Source organism: Protopterus annectens, chromosome 7.part0 (assembly GCF_019279795.1).
Source record: "Protopterus annectens isolate FY-2018-M chromosome 7.part0, PAN1.0, whole genome shotgun sequence".
NCBI classification, from domain to species: domain Eukaryota; kingdom Metazoa; phylum Chordata; order Ceratodontiformes; family Protopteridae; genus Protopterus; species Protopterus annectens.
Genome location: NC_056739.1, coordinates 14166553 through 14191541, shown reverse-complemented (window position 1 = coordinate 14191541; position 24989 = coordinate 14166553). Strand labels below are relative to the sequence as shown.

The 24989-nt window shown below is 41.4% G+C and overlaps 1 protein-coding gene across 1 annotated transcript in view; it reads left to right on the top strand.

Moving 5' to 3' along the window:
* The window catches only part of LOC122805771 (synaptonemal complex protein 1-like), a 5909626-nt gene that overhangs the window by 3276234 nt on the left and 2608403 nt on the right, over positions 1 to 24989 (top strand). Inside the window, exon 15 of the mRNA XM_044076039.1 lies at positions 13229 to 13299. Coding sequence (XP_043931974.1) covers positions 13229 to 13299 — 71 coding nt within the window. The remainder of the gene's footprint in view (positions 1 to 13228; positions 13300 to 24989) is intronic.

Genomic DNA, 24989 nt, shown 5'->3' with positions numbered 1-24989 from the left:
TTGAATGATGTCATCACAAGGGGAAATTCCTTTTTCCAATGAGATGCAGCATCCTTGGAGGTAATAATTATTGGGATACAAAGTATAGGAGCAATTTTAATATAAATTCTATCTTAAGAAGAAAATAATATAAATACATTCTTTTTGTTGGAATGTATTACAAGAGCTGGTGATCTACTCTCTCCTTGTAGGTAACAGTAATCTAGTATGGAAGTTTTTTTAACACCTTTATTGAATTATCACTTAAAACAACAAACCATATTAACATTTTTTCCATTTACATGTATTATACATCACATTTTTTCTTTGTAATTACCATCAGTTCAGCATTACATAAATTGCTGAATTCCTGTGCCTTCCTATAAACCTCACTCGTCATTCTCCTCCTAAACATTATCCTGCATGCATTGTTCCCACAATTTTCATTTTTTTCTCTCTGTAATTTGCTCCTTCCTTTTACTGATTTTGGCAACACTTTTGCCATTCTTTTAGCTGCTACAAACAAAAATACTTTATAATTATGGGTCTGTATAAAGCTGGGTCTGATAAGCCTTTACTGTCTTTAGGTAATACAGCCACTACAGCTTTCTTTCAAGATGTTGGTGCTTCCCTTCCTTTTAAAATACTGTTAAATAAAATCTTCCCTATCTTTTTTACTTTCTTTCCTCAAAACTTCCATATTTCCACAGGAATACCAGAATACCATCTGTTCCTGTAGACTTTCCTGAAGACTGATTATACATCACTGTTTTTATCTCATCCCCTCCTGTCTTAACTGATGATTGGTGAGCTAATCTACCTTTATTTTGGCATAATTAACTCATTCGTTAATGTTTCCATTTGTGCTCTTTTCTTGATTTCCACATTTCTCTGGATTATACAGATTTTCATAAAATTTCTGAAATACCTGTAAAACATGTACAGGATCTGTGATTATTTTAGAGGCTCCCCAAGTTTGTTAAAAACTCTTTCTAGTTTCTGCTGCCTAAGTCATTGTACTAAACGTTTTGTGCTCTGGAGTTAAAATAAAAAAAAATAGTTGCTTAAGAGCAGTCTTTCTAAAGTCATGCATATTATCCAGATACTCCCTTATTTTCTCTTAAGCTGCCTGCATTCAAACACCTCCTTATTCTGTAAGATTCTCCTTATTCTGCACTACATTAAACTTTGTCAGCCTCTGTAAGTCATTCTTATTACTTCTTAACCATATGTTTGCCTCTTATTTCTACGACGTTTTTAAACTCCATTTTCATTTTATCCACACACTGGCTATAACTTCGGAAGATATTTCTATCTTCCCTAATAATTCTTGAATAATGTCTACAACCCATTCCTTAAATTCCTGTCTTTTTAACATGTAGATGTGAAATTCACTGCCCTGCATTTTTATCTTAGTTTTTATTGGTATATGATGAAAAATAGTTATTGGATGTATGTTGAAACTTGCAATTAAATGTAAATATTCCTGTGAAATATAATTTCTGTATACTCTAGCCCAGTTATTGTACCTTGGGGAATAACATCTATAGTCTGTCCAAGTTCCTACTACTGAATTCACATCTTCTATACCAAATATTTTTATGAATTTCTTCAGACATCTACCCTCTTTTGTTATATTTTCCCTTCTATGCCCCCAGTACTTATTCACTATTGCAAATCAAGTTCTAGTCCCCACCTGTACGTAGTAGTCCTTGCTGAAAGCTGATTATTTCTCCAAAACATTTCTTAAGCTCCATAGCAGCAGTTTGTGATGGAAATATATGCCAGGGTAATCCTCCTCCCTTGCCAGAAGCTCCTTACCACCACATATCTACCATTATTGTCTTTCCCCCTCTTCTATTACTTTTGCAGCCCCTCTAGCAGTTAGTCCCTGATAGTCTGCTGAATATCCATCCTGTAATCCTTTTTTTGTCAAATTCACATGCTCATTTCTTTCCAAGTGTGTCTCCTGTAGCAGTGCTATTTTCACACTGTATTTCTTAATATAGTATAATACTTTTTCCTTTTTGTCTATAGCTGCAGGACCATTTACATTCCTATATAATATGGATAGCATAGTCATTATTATAAACAGCTATTGTTCCCACCAGTTACACATGACAGTTTTTTTTAATGTGAATTTCCAGCATTTGTGTTACATGCACAATCTAATGTTTGGCAAGCTGTTTTTATACTGTTGTTTATTCTCATATCTATTTGAACCTATGTCATTTTATTTTTATTTATTTTACATTTGTTGACCGGGCTAGTCCAACTGGATATATTTCCATTTTCAGCAGAGGCCCGGGGAGAAAAGCTCCACATTTAAACAAAAGGAAATACATTATGAGCACAAATATCATAATAAACATTATTACTTATTTCTAAAACCAAGAAAAGAAAGTGTAAGAGCAGGGAAAGAGAAATGAAAGAAAGTTATCAAAAGAAAGGAAAGGACAATTAACTTTCTAGGGAATAAGTAACATCATGATGAACATACTAACATGTTTTAATACCAAGAAGAGAGAGTATAAGAAATAAACAGACAAATACTTCGAAAGAGATTCATAGCCATAAGGAGGAAAGATGAAGAGGCGGAGTTTAAAGGGTAGAGAAAGAAAGGTAAGGGAGGAAGCAGGAGGGAGAGAAGAGTAGGGAGAGAAAGATGGATTAATTGAAGCATATTACTTTAGTCGGGATTAGAGCAGGGACACATCCAGTGGCTTTTAAGGTAAATTCTGAGTTTTTGTTTAAACAGAACAGTAGATGCAATGGAAGTAAGTTCAGTAGGCAGTTGATTCCAGTGTTTTCCAATAGTATTAGGGAAAAGGGAATCACCTGCTAGGTTATTAGATTTGGTTAAGGTAACTAGCAGCTTACTTGATGAATGGAGGGAGTTCAGATTAGAGTAGGGGGTTAAGAGGTTGGAGAGTATAGGTGTGTTGTGAGGTTGGTAGAATGCTCTTTAGACAAATGTCAGTTGGGAAAGAAGCAACATGTTTCACAGTTCAAGCCAGTTAAGTTGCTGCAGATTCAGACAGTGGTGAGTTCTGAAGGGTTTACCAGTAACAAATCTAGCTATATTATCGTACGTGGAAGATAGTTTAGAGAGATTATTTTTCTTGAGGTTAGTATAGATTGGTGAGGCGTAGAGAAGAGTAGAAATAAGATGAGAGTGGGCAAGAGTAGCTTTGGCTTGGGAGGTTAAGAAAGGTTTAATTCTATAGAGAGAGCCGAGTTTCCTGTTTACAGATTTAATGGTATTATTGATATGACAATCAAAGGTAAGGTTGTTGTCAATCGTGACACCTAGCAGTTTGGTATTAGGGTCAGGTGATATAATAGTTCCATTGTTAGATAGGATAGTAAAGTCTAATGTAGGGGATCTGGTAGTGGGCTTAAAGAGTAAGAGTTTGGTTTTTTTAGCATTTAGGAGTAGGCAGCGTTTTGAGAACCAAGTTTCAACTTTAGAGAAAACAGCTTGAGTATTAATTTGCAGTTCAGAGATGAATTTAGCAGAGCAAATTAAAATTGTATACAAGTAGCCTGGGGAATAGCTGTTTGTAAGTCATTTATAAAGAGGGAGAAAAGAAGTGGTCCAAGAATAGAGCCTTGGGGGACCCCAAGTGAGATAGGGAGAAGGGATGAGAGTTTGTTATCCCAGAGAACGTCTTGTTTCCTGTTTGTAAGATAGGAACTAAACCAGTGGACAGCCTTAGATTCTAAGGAGAGAGATTCAAGAATTTTTAAGAGAATGGAGTGGTTGACCATATCAAAGGCTTTAGACAGGTCAATGAAGAGAGCTGAAGACAGGATGTTATTATTACGATTCTTGTTAATAAGGTCTGTAAAGGTGAGGAGAGCGGTGGTTGTGCTATGAAAAGGCCTAAAGCCATGTTGACAGGGAGTGAGAATGTTGTTTTTTATTAGGTGGTCCATTAACTGATAATGAACACATTTTTCCATGATTTTTGCTAGTGGGGACAAGAGAGCTATGGGCCTATAATTGGAGTATTCATAGGAGTTACCTCCTTTGTGTAAGGGTATGATGTGAGAGATTTTCCAGATGTCAGGTATGGTTTCTTCATTTACAGTTCTGTTAATGAGAATAGATATGGGATAGGCAATTTCAGAAGCTGCTTTTTGAAGGAATTCAGATGGGAGTTGGTCAGCTGAGGGGGTGCATGGTTTGAGTTTGTGAATACATTTTTGTATAATGGCAGTGGAGATGGGTTGTAGCCTAAAGGTTGGTAGTTTGGAGGATGCAGGGTCGGGGATACTAGTGTTGTCACTAGAGAGGTGCGAGGCCAAAGAATTAATAGTGTCAATAAAGAAAGAGTTGAAAGTGTTGGCAGCATCAAGGGTGGAATTCTTTTCAGATCCGGTAGGGGATGGAGTGGTAGTCTGTCCAGGGTGTAGAAGCCTGTTTAGGGTTGACCAGAATTTTTGAGGGTTATTGTGATTAGCTTGCTGGAGATTACTATAATAACTTCTTTTATCAGAGAAAATAGCTTTTTTGGTACAGTTTCTTAGATGTCTAAAGGTCTGTTGGTCTACGCAAGATTTGCTAGCTCGCCATTTTTTCCAAGCTTTGTTTCTAAGTAACATTTTTTGTCTTGTATCTTTAGATAGCCAGGGGGCAGGTTTAGATTTAATTCGGATGGAGCGTGATGGTGCATGATTATCTAGAATAGTTAGGAATGTGGTGTTGAAGTATAGCACGGCTTCTTCAAGGGGAAGTGTCTTTAGTGGGTTCCAATTGCAGGCCTTTAGTTCAGTTCTAAATTGAATAGGGTTGAAACATTTGAGATTACATAGGGTCCTATAGATAGGTGTATTGTTAGAGGCATTTCTTTGTCTAATAATAAAGGTTAGATTGTGATCACTAAAGTCATCAGGTAATGTTCCAGACTGATATTTAAGTAGATGTTTGTTAATGAGTATCCAATCTAGAATGCTTTCTTTGTTGTTAGATTTGTTGATCCTAGTAGAGGTGTTTATTATTTGACTAAAGCCATAGAGGTTAATATGAGAAGCTGGGTTATTAGTAGTTAAAGAGGACCAGTCCAGATTGAGGTCTCCAAGAATTATGGTTTCTTGTGGATAGGAGGTGGTGAGCCAACTAAGGATATTTTCTATAGTAGTGGAATTATTTCCAGGAGGTAGATATATACAGATAATATAGATTGACTTTTTAGGGTTTAGTTGCAGCTTCGAGATGAGAAGTTCAGTCTTATTACTGTCTGGGTTATCATAGGGTATTAATGTTACACTAAGTTCTGTTTTGAATAGAAGTGCAACTCCTCCGCCTTTTTTATTTTGCGGTCAAGTCTCAGGATGTTATAACCTGGAGGTAAGATTACATTATCTTTAGTAAAGGGTTTTAACCAGGTTTCAGTTAAACAGAGAATATCAAAGGAGTGATGTTGAAGAAGGGAGTGGAGATGAGTGATTTTGTTATTGACACTTCGTATATTAAGGTGACCTATGAGTAGAGTATTTGGATTAGAGGTTGGTAGTGGTAGGGAAGAGTTTAGTGAAGTGGTTGCCTCATCGGATGAAGTGGTTAAGGGCCCTGGGTTAGGGTGGATGTCCCCGTCTACTAAGGCAGAATGCTTATGTTCAAGGTAAGCTTTGATGGGGGAGTACAGTGAGTATTTTGGTTTCTTAATCAAGAGATTTAGAATTTTAATGTGGGACAGTCTGTGATATCTGGCAAGGAGGTAGCTAGGGATATATGTAATGTTTAAATGAGTCAATTTTACGCTTATGAAATCAGAGGCAGTATGTTTGGGAGAGTAGTTAAAGTGGTAATTGGGATTTGATTCATAACAGGTTAGGAAGCAGGGTAATGTGGGGGCAAGAGAAATAATAAGTAGAAGTGTTAGCTTTTTTAGAGTAGTTCCTGTTACAGGGGTCTTGGATATTGGTTTGTAAGTTTTGGTAGGCATGTTGAGGTGAGACAGAGAGGAATAGACTGGATATGGGCTTAGAGTGTAGAGTGAGTAAATGAAACAGGTAGATATCAAGGTATTTGTGTAGTTTTGGGTGGGGAGGGGAGAAAGGAGAGGTAATAGAGGGAGGTATAGGAAGGAGGGCGGAGTAAGTGAGATAGGTGCTTAGGGTAGGTGTAGATATAGAGGAGGTGTGGTATGTAGGAGCATAGGATAGGTGTAAATATAGAGGGGTGTGGTATGTCAGGTATAAGGCTAAGGGTACGTGGGGTGGGTGGGATAAGGGGGTAGGGAGGGGAGCGAAGTGGGGCAGAAACAGCCAGAGAGGAGAGCGAAGTCTATCAGCTAAGCAGAGTAGCTGAAACACTACTGTTTCATATGCTATGTAGTTTAGCAATATATAAAGGAGAGTTTGTTAAAAAAAGGATGAAAACACAGGCAGTAGTTTACAAGAATATAGCAGGCACAAGGTATAATAAGGACAGTAGTAGTTAGCAGAGGACAGTGATAGGGGTAATTAGAAAGTAGGTAAGTAGAAAATGCAAAATACAGTCAATTGGTGAAGGAGTAAGGTAGGAAAAAGAGAGAAAGGAGAGCAGCAGCCAGGACAGTAAAATAGAGACAGTAAGGGAGTAGAAAAGACAAGGCAAGTGGAATGTTTCAGCCGTAGTAAGGCAGGCTGACAAGGGAAAGTTAGACAACCAGGGGCAGGGGGGAGTAGCAATAAAAGAGGAAAGGTGGAAGGGGTAACTATTAGAAAGCAGGTTAGCAGGGGAGGGAAAACCCTTAGCTGGTGTCACGTGTGTGCTGCCCACAAGAGGACAAAACTTAAAATAAAAATATTTAGGCAAAATGACATACAGCCAGTAATGGAAAGTTCTAACACCAGTAAACCGTCATTCAAGAGGAGATAGGGGTGCTTTTGGGTGCCAACACAATTGGCCTGCTTTGTTGCTTCAGGGATACCAGGTGAGATAGGCCAGCAGGAGGGACAACCCAATGAGGAGCACTAGGCTTTAATGCTGGAATACAAAAACAAAAGAGATAAAGGGTTAGGAAGACTAAAGGAAACAGAAATAGCATAGGTGGTTAAGCATAGGAGTGGGTAGAGAGATACCAGATTAAGAAGTATGTCAGTAAAGAGAAGGAAAAACAAATAACTGCAAGGTACTCTAACAGGTATACCAAGATAATATGCAATATTAACAACAGTTGACCTCTTAGTGACTAAAGCGGAGGTCCAAATCAAAGGCAAGGTACAGCTAACTAATGTTAATAATACACAAGGTATAAGACCTTGTAGCAGCCCTATATAGTAGCTAAACACAAGGCCAATAAGAGATAGAAACAGGTAATATAGACGTCTCTACTTTGGAAATATCAGGCGACTACTACAGTCGCTAAAAACAAAGGCAGTTTACCAAAAAAACATAGCTGAAAAACATGAGGTGTAAGACACCTTATCGACTAAGTACTTTAGCCACAAAACAAAGGTAGCATGAAGGATAATAACATACACTAAACAGAGGCTTTAGGAGTCCCTAATAACTAAATACAGTGATTATTGCTTTAGCAATAACTAGCGATTAATTGCAGAGGATAAGACAATAATAAACAGCCACAAAAACAGTGTGTACAGATACTCAAGAGGTTGGGACCTCAGCGACTGCAAAAAAACTACAATATGTGGTGTTAGAAATCACTAGTAGGTAAAAAACAGTGGTTATGTCTTCAAAAACACTAGCGACTAATTGCAGAGCTTAAATTAGTGAGAGACCACCATAGGAAAGCGTTTACAGCACGCAGGATCTCAGCATCTGCAACTTAAAACACTATCCACAGGTTCTGCCAAATGAAATCACTAGTAGGTAAAAACGGTGGTTATGTCTTCAGAAATACTAGCGACTAATTGCAGAGCTTAAATTGGTGAGAGACCACCATAAAAAAGTATTTACAGCACGCAGGATCACAGCGACGGCAACTAAAGACACTAGTTACAGGTTCTGACAAATGTACGATCAAGATAAGGCAATATTTGAGTAAAAATGCCAAACTACGAGCAAAATAAGACAATTACTAAGTAGAAATGCTCACTTACCGGCAGCACACCACGCGGACAACCAGGGGGAACCTGCAGTTTGCAAGATGGAATTTAAAGATGGCGCCTTAGCAAGGAAGACTCTACATATAGAGTTCGAGGGTATAGGGGGGAGGGGAAGCAGAAGGTATAACCAATAGCATGAAGGGTAGGATAGGGGCGGGAGGCAGGAGCACTGGGAAACAGCCAGAGAGGAGAGTGAAGTCTATCAGCTAAGCAGAGTAGCTGAAACACTACTGTTTCATATGCTATGTAGTTTAGCAATATATAAAGGAGAGTTTGTTAAAAAAAGGATGAAAAGACAGGCAGTAGTTTACAAGAATATAGCAGGCACAAGGTATAATAAAGACAGTAGTAGTTAGCAGAGGACAGTGATAGGGGTAATTAGAAAGTAGGTAAGTAGAGAATGCAAAATACAGTCAATTGGTGAAGGAGTAAGGTAGGAAAAAGAGAGAAAGGAGAGCAGCAGCCAGGACAGTAAAATAGAGACAGTAAGGGAGTAGAAAAGACAAGGCAAGTGGAATGTTTCAGCCGTAGTAAGGCAGGCTGACAAGGGAAAGTTAGACAACCAGGGGCAGGGGGGAGTAGCAATAAAAGAGGAAAGGTGGAAGGGGTAACTATTAGAAAGCAGGTTAGCAGGGGAGGGAAAAACCTTAGCTGGTGTCACGTGTGTGCTGCCCACAAGAGGACAAAACTTAAAATAAAAATATTTAGGCAAAATGACATACAGCCAGTAATGGAAAGTTCTAACACCAGTAAACCGTCATTCAAGAGGAGATAGGGGTGCTTCTTGGGTGCCAACACAATTGGCCTGCTTTGTTGCTTCAGGGATACCAGGTGAGATAGGCCAGCAGGGAGGGGACAACCCAATGAGGAGCACTAGGCTTTAATGCTGGAATACAAAAACAAAAGAGATAAAGGGTTAGGAAGACTAAACGAAACAGAAATAGCATAGGTGGTTAAGCATAGGACTGGGTAGAGAGATACCAGATTAAGAAGTATGTCAGTAAAGAGAAGGAAAAACAAATAACTGCAAGGTACTCTAACAGGTATACCAAGATAATATGCAATATTAACAACAGTTGACCTCTTAGTGACTAAAGCGGAGGTCCAAATCAAAGGCAAGGTACAGCTAACTAATGTTAATAATACACAAGGTATAAGACCTTGTAGCAGCCCTATATAGTAGCTAAACACAAGGCCAATAAGAGATAAAAACAGGTAATATAGACGTCTCTACTTTGGAAATATCAGGCGACTAGTACAGTCGCTAAAAACAAAGGCAGTTTACCAAAAAAACATAGCTGAAAAACATGAGGTGTAAGACACCTTATCGACTAAGTACTTTAGCCACAAAACAAAGGTAGCATGAAGGATAATAACATACACTAAACAGAGGCTTTAGGAGTCTCTAATAACTAAATACAGTGATTATTGCTTTAGCAATAACTAGCGACTAATTGCAGAGGATAAGACAATAATAAACAGCCACAAAAACAGTGTGTACAGATACTCAAGAGGTTGGGACCTCAGCGACTGCAAAAAAACTACAATATGTGGTGTTAGAAATCACTAGTAGGTAAAAAACAGTGGTTATGTCTTCAAAAACACTAGCGACTAATTGCAGAGCTTAAATTAGTGAGAGACCACCATAGGAAAGCGTTTACAGCACGCAGGATCTCAGCATCTGCAACTTAAAACACTATCCACAGGTTCTGCCAAATGAAATCACTAGTAGGTAAAAACGGTGGTTATGTCTTCAGAAATACTAGCGACTAATTGCAGAGCTTAAATTGGTGAGAGACCACCATAAAAAAGTATTTACAGCACGCAGGATCACAGCGACGGCAACTAAAGACACTAGTTACAGGTTCTGACAAATGTACGATCAAGATAAGGCAATATTTGAGTAAAAATGCCAAACTACGAGCAAAATAAGACAATTACTAAGTAGAAATGCTCACTTACCGGCAGCACACCACGCGGACAACCAGGGGGAACCTGCAGTTTGCAAGATGGAATTTAAAGATGGCGCCTTAGCAAGGAAGACTCTACATATAGAGTTCGAGGGTATAGGGGGGAGGGGAAGCAGAAGGTATAACCAATAGCATGAAGGGTAGGATAGGGGCGGGAGGCAGGAGCACTGGGAAACAGCCAGAGAGGAGAGTGAAGTCTATCAGCTAAGCAGAGTAGCTGAAACACTACTGTTTCATATGCTATGTAGTTTAGCAATATATAAAGGAGAGTTTGTTAAAAAAAAGGATGAAAAGACAGGCAGTAGTTTACAAGAATATAGCAGGCACAAGGTATAATAAGGACAGTAGTAGTTAGCAGAGGGACAGTGATAGGGGTAATTAGAAAGTAGGTAAGTAGAGAATGCAAAATACAGTCAATTGGTGAAGGAGTAAGGTAGGAAAAAGAGAGAAAGGAGAGCAGCAGCCAGGACAGTAAATTAGAGACAGTGAGGGAACAGAAAAGGTAAGGCAAGTGGGATGTTTCAGCCGTAGTAAGGCTGGCTGACGAGGGGAAGTTAGACAACCAGGGGCAGGGAGGAGTAGCAATAAAATAGGATAGGTGGAAGGGGGTAACTATTAGAAAGCAGGTTAGCAGGGAGGGTAGAACCTTAGCTGGTGTCACGTGTGTGCTGCCCACAAGAGGACAAAACTTAAAATAAAAATATTTAGGCAAAATGACATACAGCCAGTAATGGAAAGTTCTAACACCAGTAAACCGTCATTCAAGAGGAGATAGGGGTGCTTCTTGGGTGCCAACACAATTGGCCTGCTTTGTTGCTTCAGGGATACCAGGTGAGATAGGCCAGCAGGGAGGGGACAACCCAATGAGGAGCACTAGGCTTTAATGCTGGAATACAAAAACAAAAGAGATAAAGGGTTAGGAAGACTAAAGGAAACAGAAATAGCATAGGTGGTTAAGCATAGGAGTGGGTAGAGAGATACCAGATTAAGAAGTATGTCAGTAAAGAGAAGGAAAAACAAATAACTGCAAGGTACTCTAACAGGTATACCAAGATAATATGCAATATTAACAACAGTTGACCTCTTAGTGACTAAAGCGGAGGTCCAAATCAAAGGCAAGGTACAGCTAACTAATGTTAATAATACACAAGGTATAAGACCTTGTAGCAGCCCTATATAGTAGCTAAACACAAGGCCAATAAGAGATAAAAACAGGTAATATAGACGTCTCTACTTTGGAAATATCAGGCGACTAGTACAGTCGCTAAAAACAAAGGCAGTTTACCAAAAAAACATAGCTGAAAAACATGAGGTGTAAGACACCTTATCGACTAAGTACTTTAGCCACAAAACAAAGGTAGCATGAAGGATAATAACATACACTAAACAGAGGCTTTAGGAGTTCTCAGGACTTTTTAATTTATTGAAAACCATCAAACAAAAAACTAAATACATTTTCAAAACACTCCCATCCTCTTTTAACTTGGAGCAAACACACAGAAGTGTCTACATCTTTAAAAAATGAAGTGTAACCCCCAAGATATTAACTGCGCAAATTCACAGCTGCACCCATAGACATTACCTAACCTAAAATTAAGGTTATCAGTGCTAATGCATATGCTACAGCCCGTGTTGTTCTGTTCTTTTCTTATCTCTAGTCTCCTGCCAGATGTGAAAAACAGCTTATATGCTTTCAGAAAACATTAACATTTGGCCCCAAGGAAAAGTACACTCACTGTCTTTAAATAAAACTAATGTGTACACGTTTTTATTAAATGCAATAAATTTTTAATACTGCAAGGAGGCTGATGTATCTTATTACCTTCCCAGAATTTCAAACTTTTTCACTGAACTGCTTGCATTATACCTTTATAAATTTTGAATTTCTTCCAGGAAAGAATGCTCAGAACCCTCAAAATTAATTACTTGCACCTGCAGACAGCTTGCCTCCATGTAAAAATACTCTGCAATGAATCTTTGTAAATTTCACTCAGAAAAGTATGTACAACTTCCTTTAGCTACAGACCTCTTAACTCCCAGTGAACATTTGCTAATGGAAAAATAGCTGATATATTTGCAGATGTTAGAAACTTAGCATTTTCAAGGCTTTCATCATGCCTAGTTGAGCTGGTATGGAAGTTCAAAAAGAAATGTTATAATAATGCTATTCTTCTTTTAAAACAAAACAAAAGAATATCTTAAAAGCAAGTAGCTCTGCTCCTGTAGTATCCCTGGATAACTCCTCTCTCCTACTATTTCTCAACTACACCCATCCACCTTTTATAGCTGATTGCTATTTTTCTTTGAAGTTATAGGTTTCCTCACTGTTTAGGTTTTAAATACTTTCAGTACTTCAAAATTTCATTGTTAGTTACTCTATTTGCACTACGTGGCACATATCTCTTCATTAGGCATACTCACTGTCTGCTTAACTTTTTCACCCAGTTATCAAGATATATGTGGTTTACATTTCTAATTTGTTCCTTTGATGCAATTAATTTAAATAGTTTTAACTGTTTAACTTATAGTTATGTATGGAATTTATTCATGCACTTTTATGTAAATTCTGTATTTTTTATCTGTGTTTGTTTTGGAGCTTTTCTCCCCAGGTCTCCGCTGAAAACGGGCTACTAGCCCAGTCAGACACTACTTGGTAAACAAATGTAAATAAATAAATAAATAATTTGCATTTATAAAATCAGAAATTGAATATACTTTGCTGAGTAAGGTTATTGAAAAGTTTCTATTGATTATATGGACAGGTGCAAATTCTGGTTAATGTCAAAAACAGTACAAAAACAAAAGCAACATAGGAGATCAGTACTTATAGTTGATACTAAAGTAATGCATCATGGCACTACACATGCTTGGCACAACACAGATTTGACCCTAGATGAAACATTTCCTTCTGCATATTGTTAGTTTGTACATATGGTCATGAATTAAGACCCAGTTTTGACTTTTTGATGAAGATGATTTTCTGTTTTTGTATACTGCAGTGTTATTACATTATATTGCGTTAGTATGAGCAGAACCTATATTTATACATGTTATACAGTTATAATATTTAAATCTGAAAGTAATTCTCTAATTTGCTTTCACTAGTTGTGTCATAGAAAATATAGTACACTGTGAAGGCTTTTAAGTCATTTGGCTACATTGCTTCTCTTCATGAATATATAAATAGTTTAGCTAAATTTTGTACGGCTTAATTTTGACAGGCTAGTAAAGAAAATGAAGAGACGTTTCAGATGGAAATTAAGAAGTTAAAAGAAGAGAATAGCCAACAAAGGTAAAATTAAATAATGAGTATGAAACAAATGCATTCAAAAGCATGTTTTTTTAGTTTTAACTATTTATTCAAAATACTTAAAATGTATTTCTTTTATATAGCACTGTATGTGTATTCATTAGCTATTATTATTAGTATTGTTATCAACAGCAGATCATTTACCACAAATATACTGTGAGATGCAGTTTTAATTTAGTCGCATATACCTGACGAACAGAATTACTCAATTGTTAGGCTATTTCCAATATTTGTTTTCAGTATTTGTTTGAATAGGTTACTAAATTCTGTAAAGGGGGAGGCTAACTCTGTGCAACAGGTGCTAAAGAAGTCTAGAAAACCCGCTGCTAGAAAATCCTATTTAGCCAAATGCAAGATACTTTGTAGCTGATGCCGTAATAAGAGACCAGAATCCAACACAGATGAGGGCTACAGTGGTTCTGCAGTACCTTTGTCAAAATCATATCAAGCTTGTCTTACATTTTTATGAAATTGCATAATTTGAATATTTCTGTTTGTCTGCCATTAGATCCCCTTCCCTCATTGTTTCTAGTCAAACAGTTTTTCAAAGGAGTTTTGTATATTTGACCACCTAAGAAACCAGCGGCACCATCCTGGGATCTTTAGTCTGTTTTAGAAAAGCTGCCCGTCTCCATTTGAACTTGCAGCTAGTCCTTCCCTGAAGTTTCTTACTTGGAAGTTATTTTTACTTATTGCTGTGACTTTGATGAGATGAATATCTGAGTTGCAGGCCCGTGTGTCTTCTCAGCCTGTTTTGTTTTTTCACAAAGACAGGATAACCCTTAGGACAAATTCTTCCTTTATGCCCTAGTTTTTTTTTCTGAATTTACCTTGAATTAATCTGTTCACCTCCCTGTGTTCTTACCTGAGCCCAAGAACTGAGTAGAAAGGATTTTCCATACCTCAGATGTCCACTGGCAACTTGGGGACTACATGGCCAATATAAAATCTTTAAGATTGCAGACAGACACTGCATCACCTTTCAAGGGAAGAAAAAGGGTAACCACTTTTCAATCAAACTATTTCCATATGTCTCTCCAAGTTTGTTCACTTCTGCTACACATTCAACTAAAACTCTGGCTACTTCTGAGGCCTTTTGGAAAAGGTTGGGCTGTAGAGCTATTCTTGAGGCAGCAGCTTCAGCTTCTGTGCATACTTTTATCAAGCACTACAAAAATGACTTTTACAAGAGCCAGAACAGGATTTGTTGGCTCTGTTCTCTAGGGTCCTCCTAACTCTTGTCTTGCTTTCTCCACCTTTACAGTCTAAATTTTGGTAATCACCCCATATAACTTTATGCTAATGCAGTAGTGATCTTATGATGAACATAGTACAGTTGTGTAAGTAAATATACTATAACAGAAGATGTTCAAATAGATCATTGTTGCAGTACTAACACCCTCTATGTTTCCCCTATTTTATTTCCCCTCTATACCCGTGGCTGGGGTGGGGTCCCTTTCTTACTCTTTTATTCCTTTTTCTTACATGTCAGGTGTTTCTCTAGAATTGTAAGTTTTGGCCTTCCTCCTTAGGGCAAGAAAGTTCTGAATTTTCGTGCCCTGATGTCCTTTTTATACCAACATGCTCTCATGCTATAGATGACATGCAATGTGTGAGGAATGTGTACAAAAGCTTAAGTATACTGGGCAGATGTGTGATGATATTTGCAGGATACATCTCATACGGCCTTATGCTACAACAACCGTGATCTTTTCAAACATCTACTGTTATGGTCAGTTTAGATGAACAACTGCACTGTACACTAGTACCAAAAAGTGATTAAGTAAATTTTTAATGTGATATTTACATTTGGAAAACTTTTAACTGCACATGTTAAGTTGTCAATCTCGCCTTCATTCTTGCTTGATGGGTTCGGAGCCGATCCTCGGCTCCGACTCGGCACTTGCTAAGCTCGAGAGTCACTTTTACCAGCTTGAGGCAGCCCCATATCCCATGATGCAAGGCGGTAAATACCCAGATCTCGTTTGCCGCTTCGCTGATGAGGTCCTCCTTTTACCAGCTCTTGGTAAGTAATTTTTTATTCAGAATTTAGTCACCCCATTCCATATATTTCTCACAGATTATAGCATATTTGTCACTTTTAGATAGTTTTAGAGTCTCTAACTCCTAGTTTACTGTTTCCCTAGTTGTTTTACTTAGTCGGGCCTTTAATCCTCTCCCATCCCTTCCTGTCAGGGTGTGTGTGTGAGTTTGTATTCTCCCTTTTTAAGTTAAATTTCTGAGTCTGGGACTGTGTGAGTGTTTGTGTACTTCTCACCATGTCCAAAGAACCGAGGGTCTCAGGCTTCAAGAAGTGTGACTCGTGCTGTCAGAAAATATCTCTGACAGACGGTCACACTTCTTGTATTTATTGCCTGGGACCTCTCCACCTGCAGGACTCCTGTGCTATTTGTCACTCCTTCAGCCAGAAAGTCCTGCAGGAAAGGAGAAATAAACTAATCTTAAGGGGCTTACTTAAACCAGAGTGCTCCCCGGCCAAGTCTGCTTCGGGTCAGCCCTCTAAGACCTCCAAGGCCCAGGCTTCTGCTACTAAGCCTTCGGCCCTGGCTCCGACTCCTTTGGAGTCGAGATCGGCTCCGGCTGGAGCCGATCTTATTTTGGCTAAATCTTCGGCACCGATGGCTATCGGTGCCGATACTTTAACTGCCACATTGGTGTCGGCTCCTACCGGCTCCGACCACCATGTGTCTAAGGCTTCGGTATCGGCGCCGGCCAGCTCCGATACCATTAATTTCCTTGCCTGTGTCGGCTCCGGCTGGAACCGACACATCTTTGACCAGGCTTGGAGCCGATAAGTTGTCGGCTCCGTCTGGAACCGAGGGTTCTTCGGCTCCGATGGCTTCGTCGAGGAAGCGGTCCAGGTCTCCCTCTTTGGAGCCTATACTTTCGGCTCCGACCTCTCCTCTTCTTTCTGAGCGGAGCCATCGGAGCCGATCTTCTAAGTCTTCCAGGCTCTCAGACCATGATTTGGAGGGAGTGGTAAGCAGATTGTTAAAATCACAGGCACTAGCCCAAATGCTTCATAGTCCATCTCAACAGACGACTACTAGCCCACACCCTCTTCAAGTTCCTCCTTCAACTCTCCTCCAGAGCTCGGAGCCGGAGTCTATTGGAATAGTCACTGCTACGGCTGCGGGGCAGATACCACCCCTTTCTGCTCCTTCAGCTTCTACTCTTATCTCCTCCTCGAGACCTTTCTTGGAGGGATCCGGTGGTCGGGCTTCCCTGGTCTGCTCCGAGGGGGTGAGTGGCATCGGACCCTTGTCCGACCCTGCTCTTCCCCTCGGGGCTTCGGCCTTGGTGAGCTCGGCTCCGACATCTGCCTCGGAGCCTTCCCTTTCGGTGGGCCCGGGAGCCCCTGTTTCTTCGGAATGGGGTCTCTCGGATCTCCCGGGGAGGGGAGCCTTTGAGGTGATGAGGAGTGTGCTGGCCCCCGGGCTCAGTCAGCAGTCTATTCCCTTAACTCCTCCCTCTATGGTGCCTGTAGATATCTCTTCCCACTCTCTTGCTCCCGGACCGAGAGATCCATCGCCTCAGGTTTCCCCACTGGGAAGAACCCCCTCTTCCGAGGATTCTCCTGATCCGTCAGGAGATCCTCCACGTAAGAGGACCTGTAAGAGGAAGCACCTAGACTCTCCTGAGTCTACCACTTCAGATACCGACGTAGATGAGTCGGAGGGATCCCCAAGATCCCCCTCTGAGGATGTCTCTTTCTCAGACATCCTAGAACTCCTAAAACAGAGGGGAAACTGGCCCTCCATTAATCCATCCGAGGATGAGTCGGTATACCTAGAGGCCTTTGGATCTCGACCCTCCACCTCCTGGGTGTCTCCGCCTTTCGACCCCCTCATGGAGGTGATAGCTTGGAAGGCGTGGGCATCTCCTGATTCCGTGGAACCAGTTCCCAGGAGGCCTTCTAAATTTATTACAGCCCCTACCGAAAAACAATTTCTTACAAAAGGTGTCCCTGTTGATGCCATGGTGGTGGCGGCTGCCACCAAAAAGGAACTTGCAGATCCTTCCATACCAGTCCATCCTCCTAACAAGGAGTCTAGGACCATGGACAGGTATGGTAAGCGGATGTTTTCCTCAGCGACCTTTGCCATGCGTTCGCTGAACTATTTGTCACTTCACCAGACTTCAAAGGGACATCCTTAAGGAATTAGGTAAAGTTGTACAGGATCCTTCAGCTACAGGGGCTCAGGAAAAGATTGCCTCTCAGCTAGGAATCCTTAACTCCATAACCAACTCCTCCATGCGGCTAATTTCTTATGCAGCAGATGGAGCGAGCAGAGCTGCAGGGACAGGAGTGGCTCTTCGGCGTCAGTCCTGGATGCGGCTCTGTAATTTTGCAGACCCCTTTTAATTTTGCAGACCCCTTTAAGGCGTCCTTCGCAAACTCTCCCTTTGATGGGTCAACATTGTTTGGCCCTCAAGTGAAGGATACATTGACCAGGTGTGAGCAAGACGGCAAGATTCTTTCTGCCGTAGGAGTCCGTTTCTCCACCCCTTCTAGGCCTTATCCTAAGGGACAGAAGGGGGGAAAGATGTGGTTCCGAAAATCTCAGGGAGTCACGCCGGACACACGTGGTCAGTTTACCCCTAGAGGCAGAGGGGGTAATAACAATAGACACCGCCCTAGGGGCAGAGGGGGTCCACAGAACCAGGGCAGCAGAGATCCTCTCGCTGACAAGCCCTTCCAGCATCCCTGAGGTGTTGCCCGACTGTCCACCCTTGGAGGCAGTCGGGGGAAGATTATCGCTGTACCCAGAAGCCTGGTTTTCCCTCTCTCAAGACAAATGGGTACAGTCGATCATATCCGAGGGTTACAAGATTCCTTTCGAGGAAAGCCCCTTCCCTCAAAAAGGTTCCCTTCCAGACGTTCCACCCGGTCTAAGGGAAATTGCAAAACTAGAAGTTTCAAAGCTTCTAAAAAAAAGGGCCATCCAGCCAGTACCAACAGATCATTTAGGGTCCGGAATCTACTCAAGGTTCTTTTTGGTCCCCAAAAAGACGGGAGACTGGAGACCAATATTAGACCTCAGCAGACTAAACAAGTCTGTCAAAAAGACAAGATTTCGGATGGTCACACTTCAATCGATTTTGCCCTTTCTGGGCAAAGACAACTGGATGTGCTCCATAGACCTTCAGGATGCGTACTATCACATAAAAATCAACAGACGCTCCAGAAGTTTTCTCCACTTTCGGCTGGGGACCAGTCATTTTCAATTCAGAGCCCTGCCCTTTGGTCTCACTACAGCCCCCAGAGTGTTCACCAAATGCATGGCAGTGGTCACGGCTCACCTGAGACGTCAAGGATTCCAGGTGTTTCTGTACCTCGACGACTGGCTCCTCTCAGCCACCACCAGGCATCAACTTCTCCAAGCTAGAGATTACACCCTACGCCTCTGCAGTCAGTTAGGAATTTCGGTCAATTACGAAAAGTCCTCCTTATTGCCCTGCCAATCTATTACTTTTATAGGCGCAAATTTAGACACTGCTCGGATGTCAGCAAACCTAACAGACCAGAGAATCCTAGATATCCAAAACCATGTGCGGATCATTCTTGCCAGCAAAAAGTTGCAAGTCAGACTGGTCCTGAAAGTATTGGGCCTCATGGCAGCTGCCATCACTCTTCTTCCTTTGGCCCGTTTTTACATGCGTCTCTTGCAATGGATGTTGTTCACCCAATGGTCCTTCCAACAGCTTCCCATGCATCACCAGATCCTGGTGACACAAACTTGCAAGAACCATCTATCCTGATGGATTTCCTCTCCCCAAGTCCATCAGGGCAGACCCTTTGTTTCCCCGGCCCCGGTAGCCACAGTCACTACGGACGCCTCCCTGATCGGGTGGGGGGGTCATTATCAGGGCAGGATGGTTCATGGGACATGGCAACCGTTCGAATACCACCTGCACATAAATGTCCTAGAGATGAGAGCAGTGCTTTTAACGTTGCAAGCCCTCAACGACTTTCTTCCACTAGGAACGATTGCAGTTCACACGGACAACATGTCCGTAGTGTGGTACATCAACAAGCAGGGTGGAACCAAGTCCTATCCCTTGTGTCGAGAGGCTCTCAGGCTTTGGCAATGGGCTATCTCCTCTCATCGGTTTCTGGCAGCAACGCATATCCCTTGGAAAACCAACATACTAGCGGACAAATTGAGCAGAGCAATTCTCTTGCCTCACGAGTGGTCTCTCAACCATTTTATAGCGGAGGAGATTTTTCAGAAGTGGGGCCGCCCATGTTGCGATCTTTTTGCTACTCCCCAAAACAGCAAATGCCCAGACTTCTTCTCTCTCTTCCCTCTTCCGGGCCATCCCCCCAGAGATGCTCTTACCCAAGATTGGCCCCAGGGACTTCTTTATGCCTTTCCTCCCTTTCCATTGATACCACAGGTACTCCAGAAAGCTACCGTTTTGAGAGCCAATATGATTCTCATTGCCCCTTATTGGCCTCGTCAAATTTGGTTTCCGTTCCTTCATCGTCATCTTTTGGTGCAGCCGTGGCATCTGGACCCAGTGCCAGATCTTCTGATCCACCGGTCCATTCCTTCTCTCAACCTCACAGCTTGGTTGCTCCACTTCCTTCCTTAGCCAGGCTTCCTATGATCTCTAACCCAGTTAGAGATATAATAGTAGCTTCTCTTAAATCCTCTACCAGTAGGATTTACACTAGCAAGTGGAAACGTTTCTCCCTTTGGGCGAAATCGAGGAACATAGATCCCTTTACTGCCCCTGTTCATACGGTTTTGGATTTTCTAGCGGAGATTTTTCACTCAGGTTCTTCATCTTCCACAGTTAAAGTTCAGTTGGCAGCAATCTCGAACTTTCATGTCGGGTTTGCAGACCACAACATTATGTCCCACAAGCTTTGTAAAGTTTTTCTGAAAGGAATTTTTCTCCTGAAGCCACCTGTCAGAAGCCCTCCACCACAATGGGACCTAAATCTAGTGCTGACATCCTTAATTCTTCCACCTTTCGAACCAGCTGCTTCATGTTCACTAAAGTTTCTTTCGTGGAAGACACTCTTCCTGGTCGCTATTACCTCGGCTAGGAGAGTGTCAGAACTTCATGCCCTCTCTGTTCGTCCTCCTTATTTGGTCTTCCACAAGGACAGAGTTTCCTTGAGAACTAATCCATCCTTTTTGCCCAAGGTTGCTTCAAAAACAAATTTAAATCAATCCATTGATCTTCCTGTATTTTTTCCTAATTATTCCAACAGATCAGAACAAAAGTTGCATTACCTAGATGTTCTCCGCCAACTCAGATATTATTTGGACAGAACAAAGCAATTCAGAAAATCTGATCAGCTATTTTTTTCTTATGCTGAAAATAAGAAAGGCCTCCCTGTTTCCAAAGTGACCCTATCTAGATGGCTATCTTCTACCATTTCCGACATTTATCAACTTAGGGGCAAACAACTGGGCTCAAACCCAAAAGCACATTCCACTAGAGGCCTAGCCACTTCTACAGCTTTTCAGGCTAGGCTACCCTTAGATACTATTTGTGCAGCAGCCACTTGGGCCACTCCTCATACCTTTGTTTCTCGTTACAAATTGGATTTGGCCTCCAGGGATAGAGCTAGCTTTGGTTCCACGGTTCTCAAGAGTCTGTTCCATTGAGCCACCCAGGATAGAGGTGCTAGGGACGCGGTCCCATCAAGCAAGAATGAAGGCGAGATTGACAACTTAACATTAAGAAGTTATGTACCTACCATAACGTTCCATGTTAGTTGTCTTCTCTCGCCTTCTTTCTTGTGACCCTCCCTCCTGTCCCCCTTGCCTGGACAGACCTTGTTCTCCCTTGTCTCTGGAAGATCTCTTCCTTGGGCACCAGTAGTTCTACAATTTGATTATCTGGTTTCCACTTACAGCCCTTAGGCTAACTGCTCTTCTTTCCTTAGTGGAAAGTTTTTTTATGCTAGGCAGTTTTCCCTTTAGGTACCAAACGAGATCTGGGTATTTACCGCCTTGCATCATGGGATATGGGGCTGCCTCGAGCTGGTAAAAGTGACTCTCGAGCTTAGCAAGTGCCGAGTCGGAGCCGAGGATCGGCTCCGAACCCATCAAGCAAGAAAGAAGGCGAGAGAAGACAACTAACATGGAACCTTATGGTAGGTACATAACTTCTAATTTCTTCAGTTTGTGCAGAAAGTAATTCTCACAACTTTCTTCTCAGAAAAAACATCAAAAATAATTAAAATTCATTAACAAAGTCTTCACCAAATCTGTATGGTATATTTTAATGGAAGCATGTTGATATATCAACACCTTCCTTCACAAAATCTTAAACTCCAAAAATGTTTCATTGAAAACACTTTTGGTAAGACTCAAGAGTAGATCACTTTTTGCAGGGGGCAAGTCCCACTGCATCCTCCACACCCCCGTACTTACCTATACCTACTCCAAGGTTGCACATCTGTGGGGAAAGGGGAATTCTCACTATTGGCAGAAGTGCTTTTCGTGAAAGATTTTCGCTGAAACGACAGTCTGCGAAACTGCCTTCAATCTACTGACATGCTCACTATTTTAACCAGTAATTTTCATTCTGAAAAAAATTTCTTTTTCAGACATAGCTCTGTAAAGTAAAAATGTTAACTGTTATATAGTGTTTATTAGGCAATTTGTATTTTTCTTGATTCTGTATTTAATCTCTATAATAATATAAAAAGTGAGTTTTTAATTTGTCTCAAGCATCTAAATTCAAATTTATTATTTCATCATTTTCACTGGTAGCTGTTGACTTCTCACAAAAAATAATTTCTCTTCACTGAAATTTTGTGACTTCCTCCAATGTTTGGAACTTATCTTGTGGAATATGGGAGTAAGACAAAAGGCTGTCATAAAGGTTTATTATTACAGATAATTTGATGTTGGGCTTCTTTAAAGCTGGACTGATTATGCAAATATTTTAGAGAATGTTCTCCCAAATGACACACATCAGAGCTATTTCAAAATTTCCAAGATTTTTGATGAGTTTTGGCTTCATGAATTGCAACAGGTGATTGTCACTTGCATTTAATTATATACAGTAAAGGCTGTCACTCACATTCAGTTATACTCAGTAAAGCTTGCTAAATTTCGATGTAATTTTCATAACTGGCTTTAACATAATCATTTCTTTTTGACCATCTAATTTCAGATAAACTTTGTACAATATTTGCATCCTTCTTCATCCATCCATTCATTCATAATCCCTCTTTTCCTTTTTTTCACATGGAGTCAGGGTGTCACATCAACAGCTACCATTATCTAGAGCCAGTATTCACACTGCTGGGTGACTATCAATGCCACATTGTTCTTTCATACTGCAACATGCATGCACACTCAAATCTATGGCCAATTTAAAGTGTCCAGGCCACCTGCTGTATGTCTTTTGAATGAGGAAGTAAACTGGAGCATCCATTGAAAATCTCAGTGGACACAGTGAAGACATTTAGATGCTGCACAGAAGGGCACCCCAGACAAAAATTAAACCAGAAAACCTTTTTCTGTGAGGCAACAATACTACCTGTTGCTCTTCTGTGTATTTTTTATGTAAAACCTTTAATTTTGCCTGCCTTTGTGGCGAGGCTGCAAGGAATGTATAAACTGTTTGTAGAATGATAAAGAATTGACTACTTCTGTGCAGTTTTCTACTGCAACTACATCATCTGAATTCAAACCATGAGTTGGGCAAGGAACCCTTTTAGCTAAATTGTTAACTCTATGAAATCTTGCCTGCACACCAGTATATATTCTGCTCACATTGCTAGTATTTGTTGAATGATCGGGACCTACTTTTTATATCAGTTGTGAGGCTGCCAGGCCAGATATCTGGAATTTTGTAAATAATCATGTCATTTGTGAATATTAATATATGAACCATCGGCTTGTCTTACAAATGTAAGAGAACAATTTGTTATGTGTATATTAAAACTACTGGTGCAGAAGTGTGTGCTGAACTGTATGATGTGATAGTGTTCAATCTCGCCGTTTGTTCTTACACATGGGTTCGGAGCCGATCCTCGGCTCCGTGTCGGCCGCTTGCAAGCTCTGCATCGAGAAGAAGCTCGAGACAATCTAATACCCACAATCCCCCTCTGCCTTTACCTCAGATCTAGTTTGCCGCTGCTGCGTTCGCATCGCTGGGAGCTAGCTCGAGCATCTTAAGTTAAGATATAGCTTATTTTGTTATATTTTATTGGATAATTTTGTTATCTTTAATAACAGAAAGGATTAGTTGATATTCTGAGTGTATGTGTGGTTTGAGTAGGTAAATTCTCGGTACCGTTAATTTTGTTAATCGGTTAGAGTTTTTCGGGGCCTACCAACCCTTCTTAAATTTGAACCGGACTCGACAATTAAATCGGATTTGACACTATTTCATCGGATTTGACCATTATACTGGACTTGACTCTTACTTGTAAAATGTCTGATAAGGTAAAATCAGGTTTTAAGCGTTGTCAGTGTGGCCAAAAAATGTCAGTGACTGACAACCATAGTTCCTGCGTCTACTGCCTTGGCCCTCTCCACTTACAAGAGGACTGTTGAATCTGTCACTCTTTTAGTGGGAGGGTCATGACAGATAGGCGCAGGAAACTCATGGACAGAGGTTTATTAAAACCTTCTTTTCAGGAGGCTCTGGATGCTTCTGACCAGGCATCGAAATCCTCGAAGGAATCGAAGACGTTGGAGCCCAAGTCATCGGCTCTGAGCTCTTCGGGTAAAGTTAGATCACCGGTTCCACAGACTTCGGGGCCGAGTGTTCAACTGGTGTCGGTTCCTGAGCCTCGAGTCTTGGAACCGGTGATGGAGCTCCCTCCTTCGACTTTATTGAGGTCGGCTCCGTCTTCGGTTCCTTCGACCCGTTCTTCGTCCAAACTCTCCGATGTCGATGTGGATCGTGTGGTGCAGAAGTTATTGGAGCATTCGGCCCTGTCCAAACTTATTTCAGTTTCCACCCAGTTGGTGTCGAAACTTGAAGGCCTCCCAGTGTCTCCATCCATTCCTCCTCCGAGACCTGTTCAGTCTTTGGAGCCGGAAGAGGTTGATCTTCTGATTGTGGAGCCCTAGGGTCCAGAACCGTCCTTTTCTCGGTCTGTTCCTCTCACCTCAACTCCGTCGGACCCGATACCGGAGTCTCGGAGCCGACGATCTGTCCTTGGTTCCGGGGCCGAGAGTCGAACCGACGTTTCGGTTCCGACTCTTCCTCGGGCCTCGGCGGATCGATTCGGCTCCGTCCTCGGGTCGATGCCTTCGTGCCTGTTTCGGGATTCTTCCCATTTCTTCGGAACCGGGAGATTCTTCGATGCGGGACCCGGGGGCGTTCGACCTAATGAGGAAAGTGTTGTCTACCCAGACAACCATATCAGTGGAAGCAACCTCTCCTCCCCATAAAGGGCCGTTATCCTCCTCTGCACCCACGGCCACATCCAAGCGTCGGGCACCAGTGTCTCAGCCACCCCTGGAGGGTGCCCCCTCTTCCTCGGAGGCTTCTTCGGATGCTCCCCACGAAGAAGTCCCTAGGAAAAGATTGTGTAAGAGGAGACACTTGGATTCTCCACAAGAATCCTTGACATCCGATACTGACTTAGATGAGTCAGAAGGGTCCCCTAAGTCACCTTCAGAAGATGTCTCTTTTTCGGACATATTGGAGATCCTGAA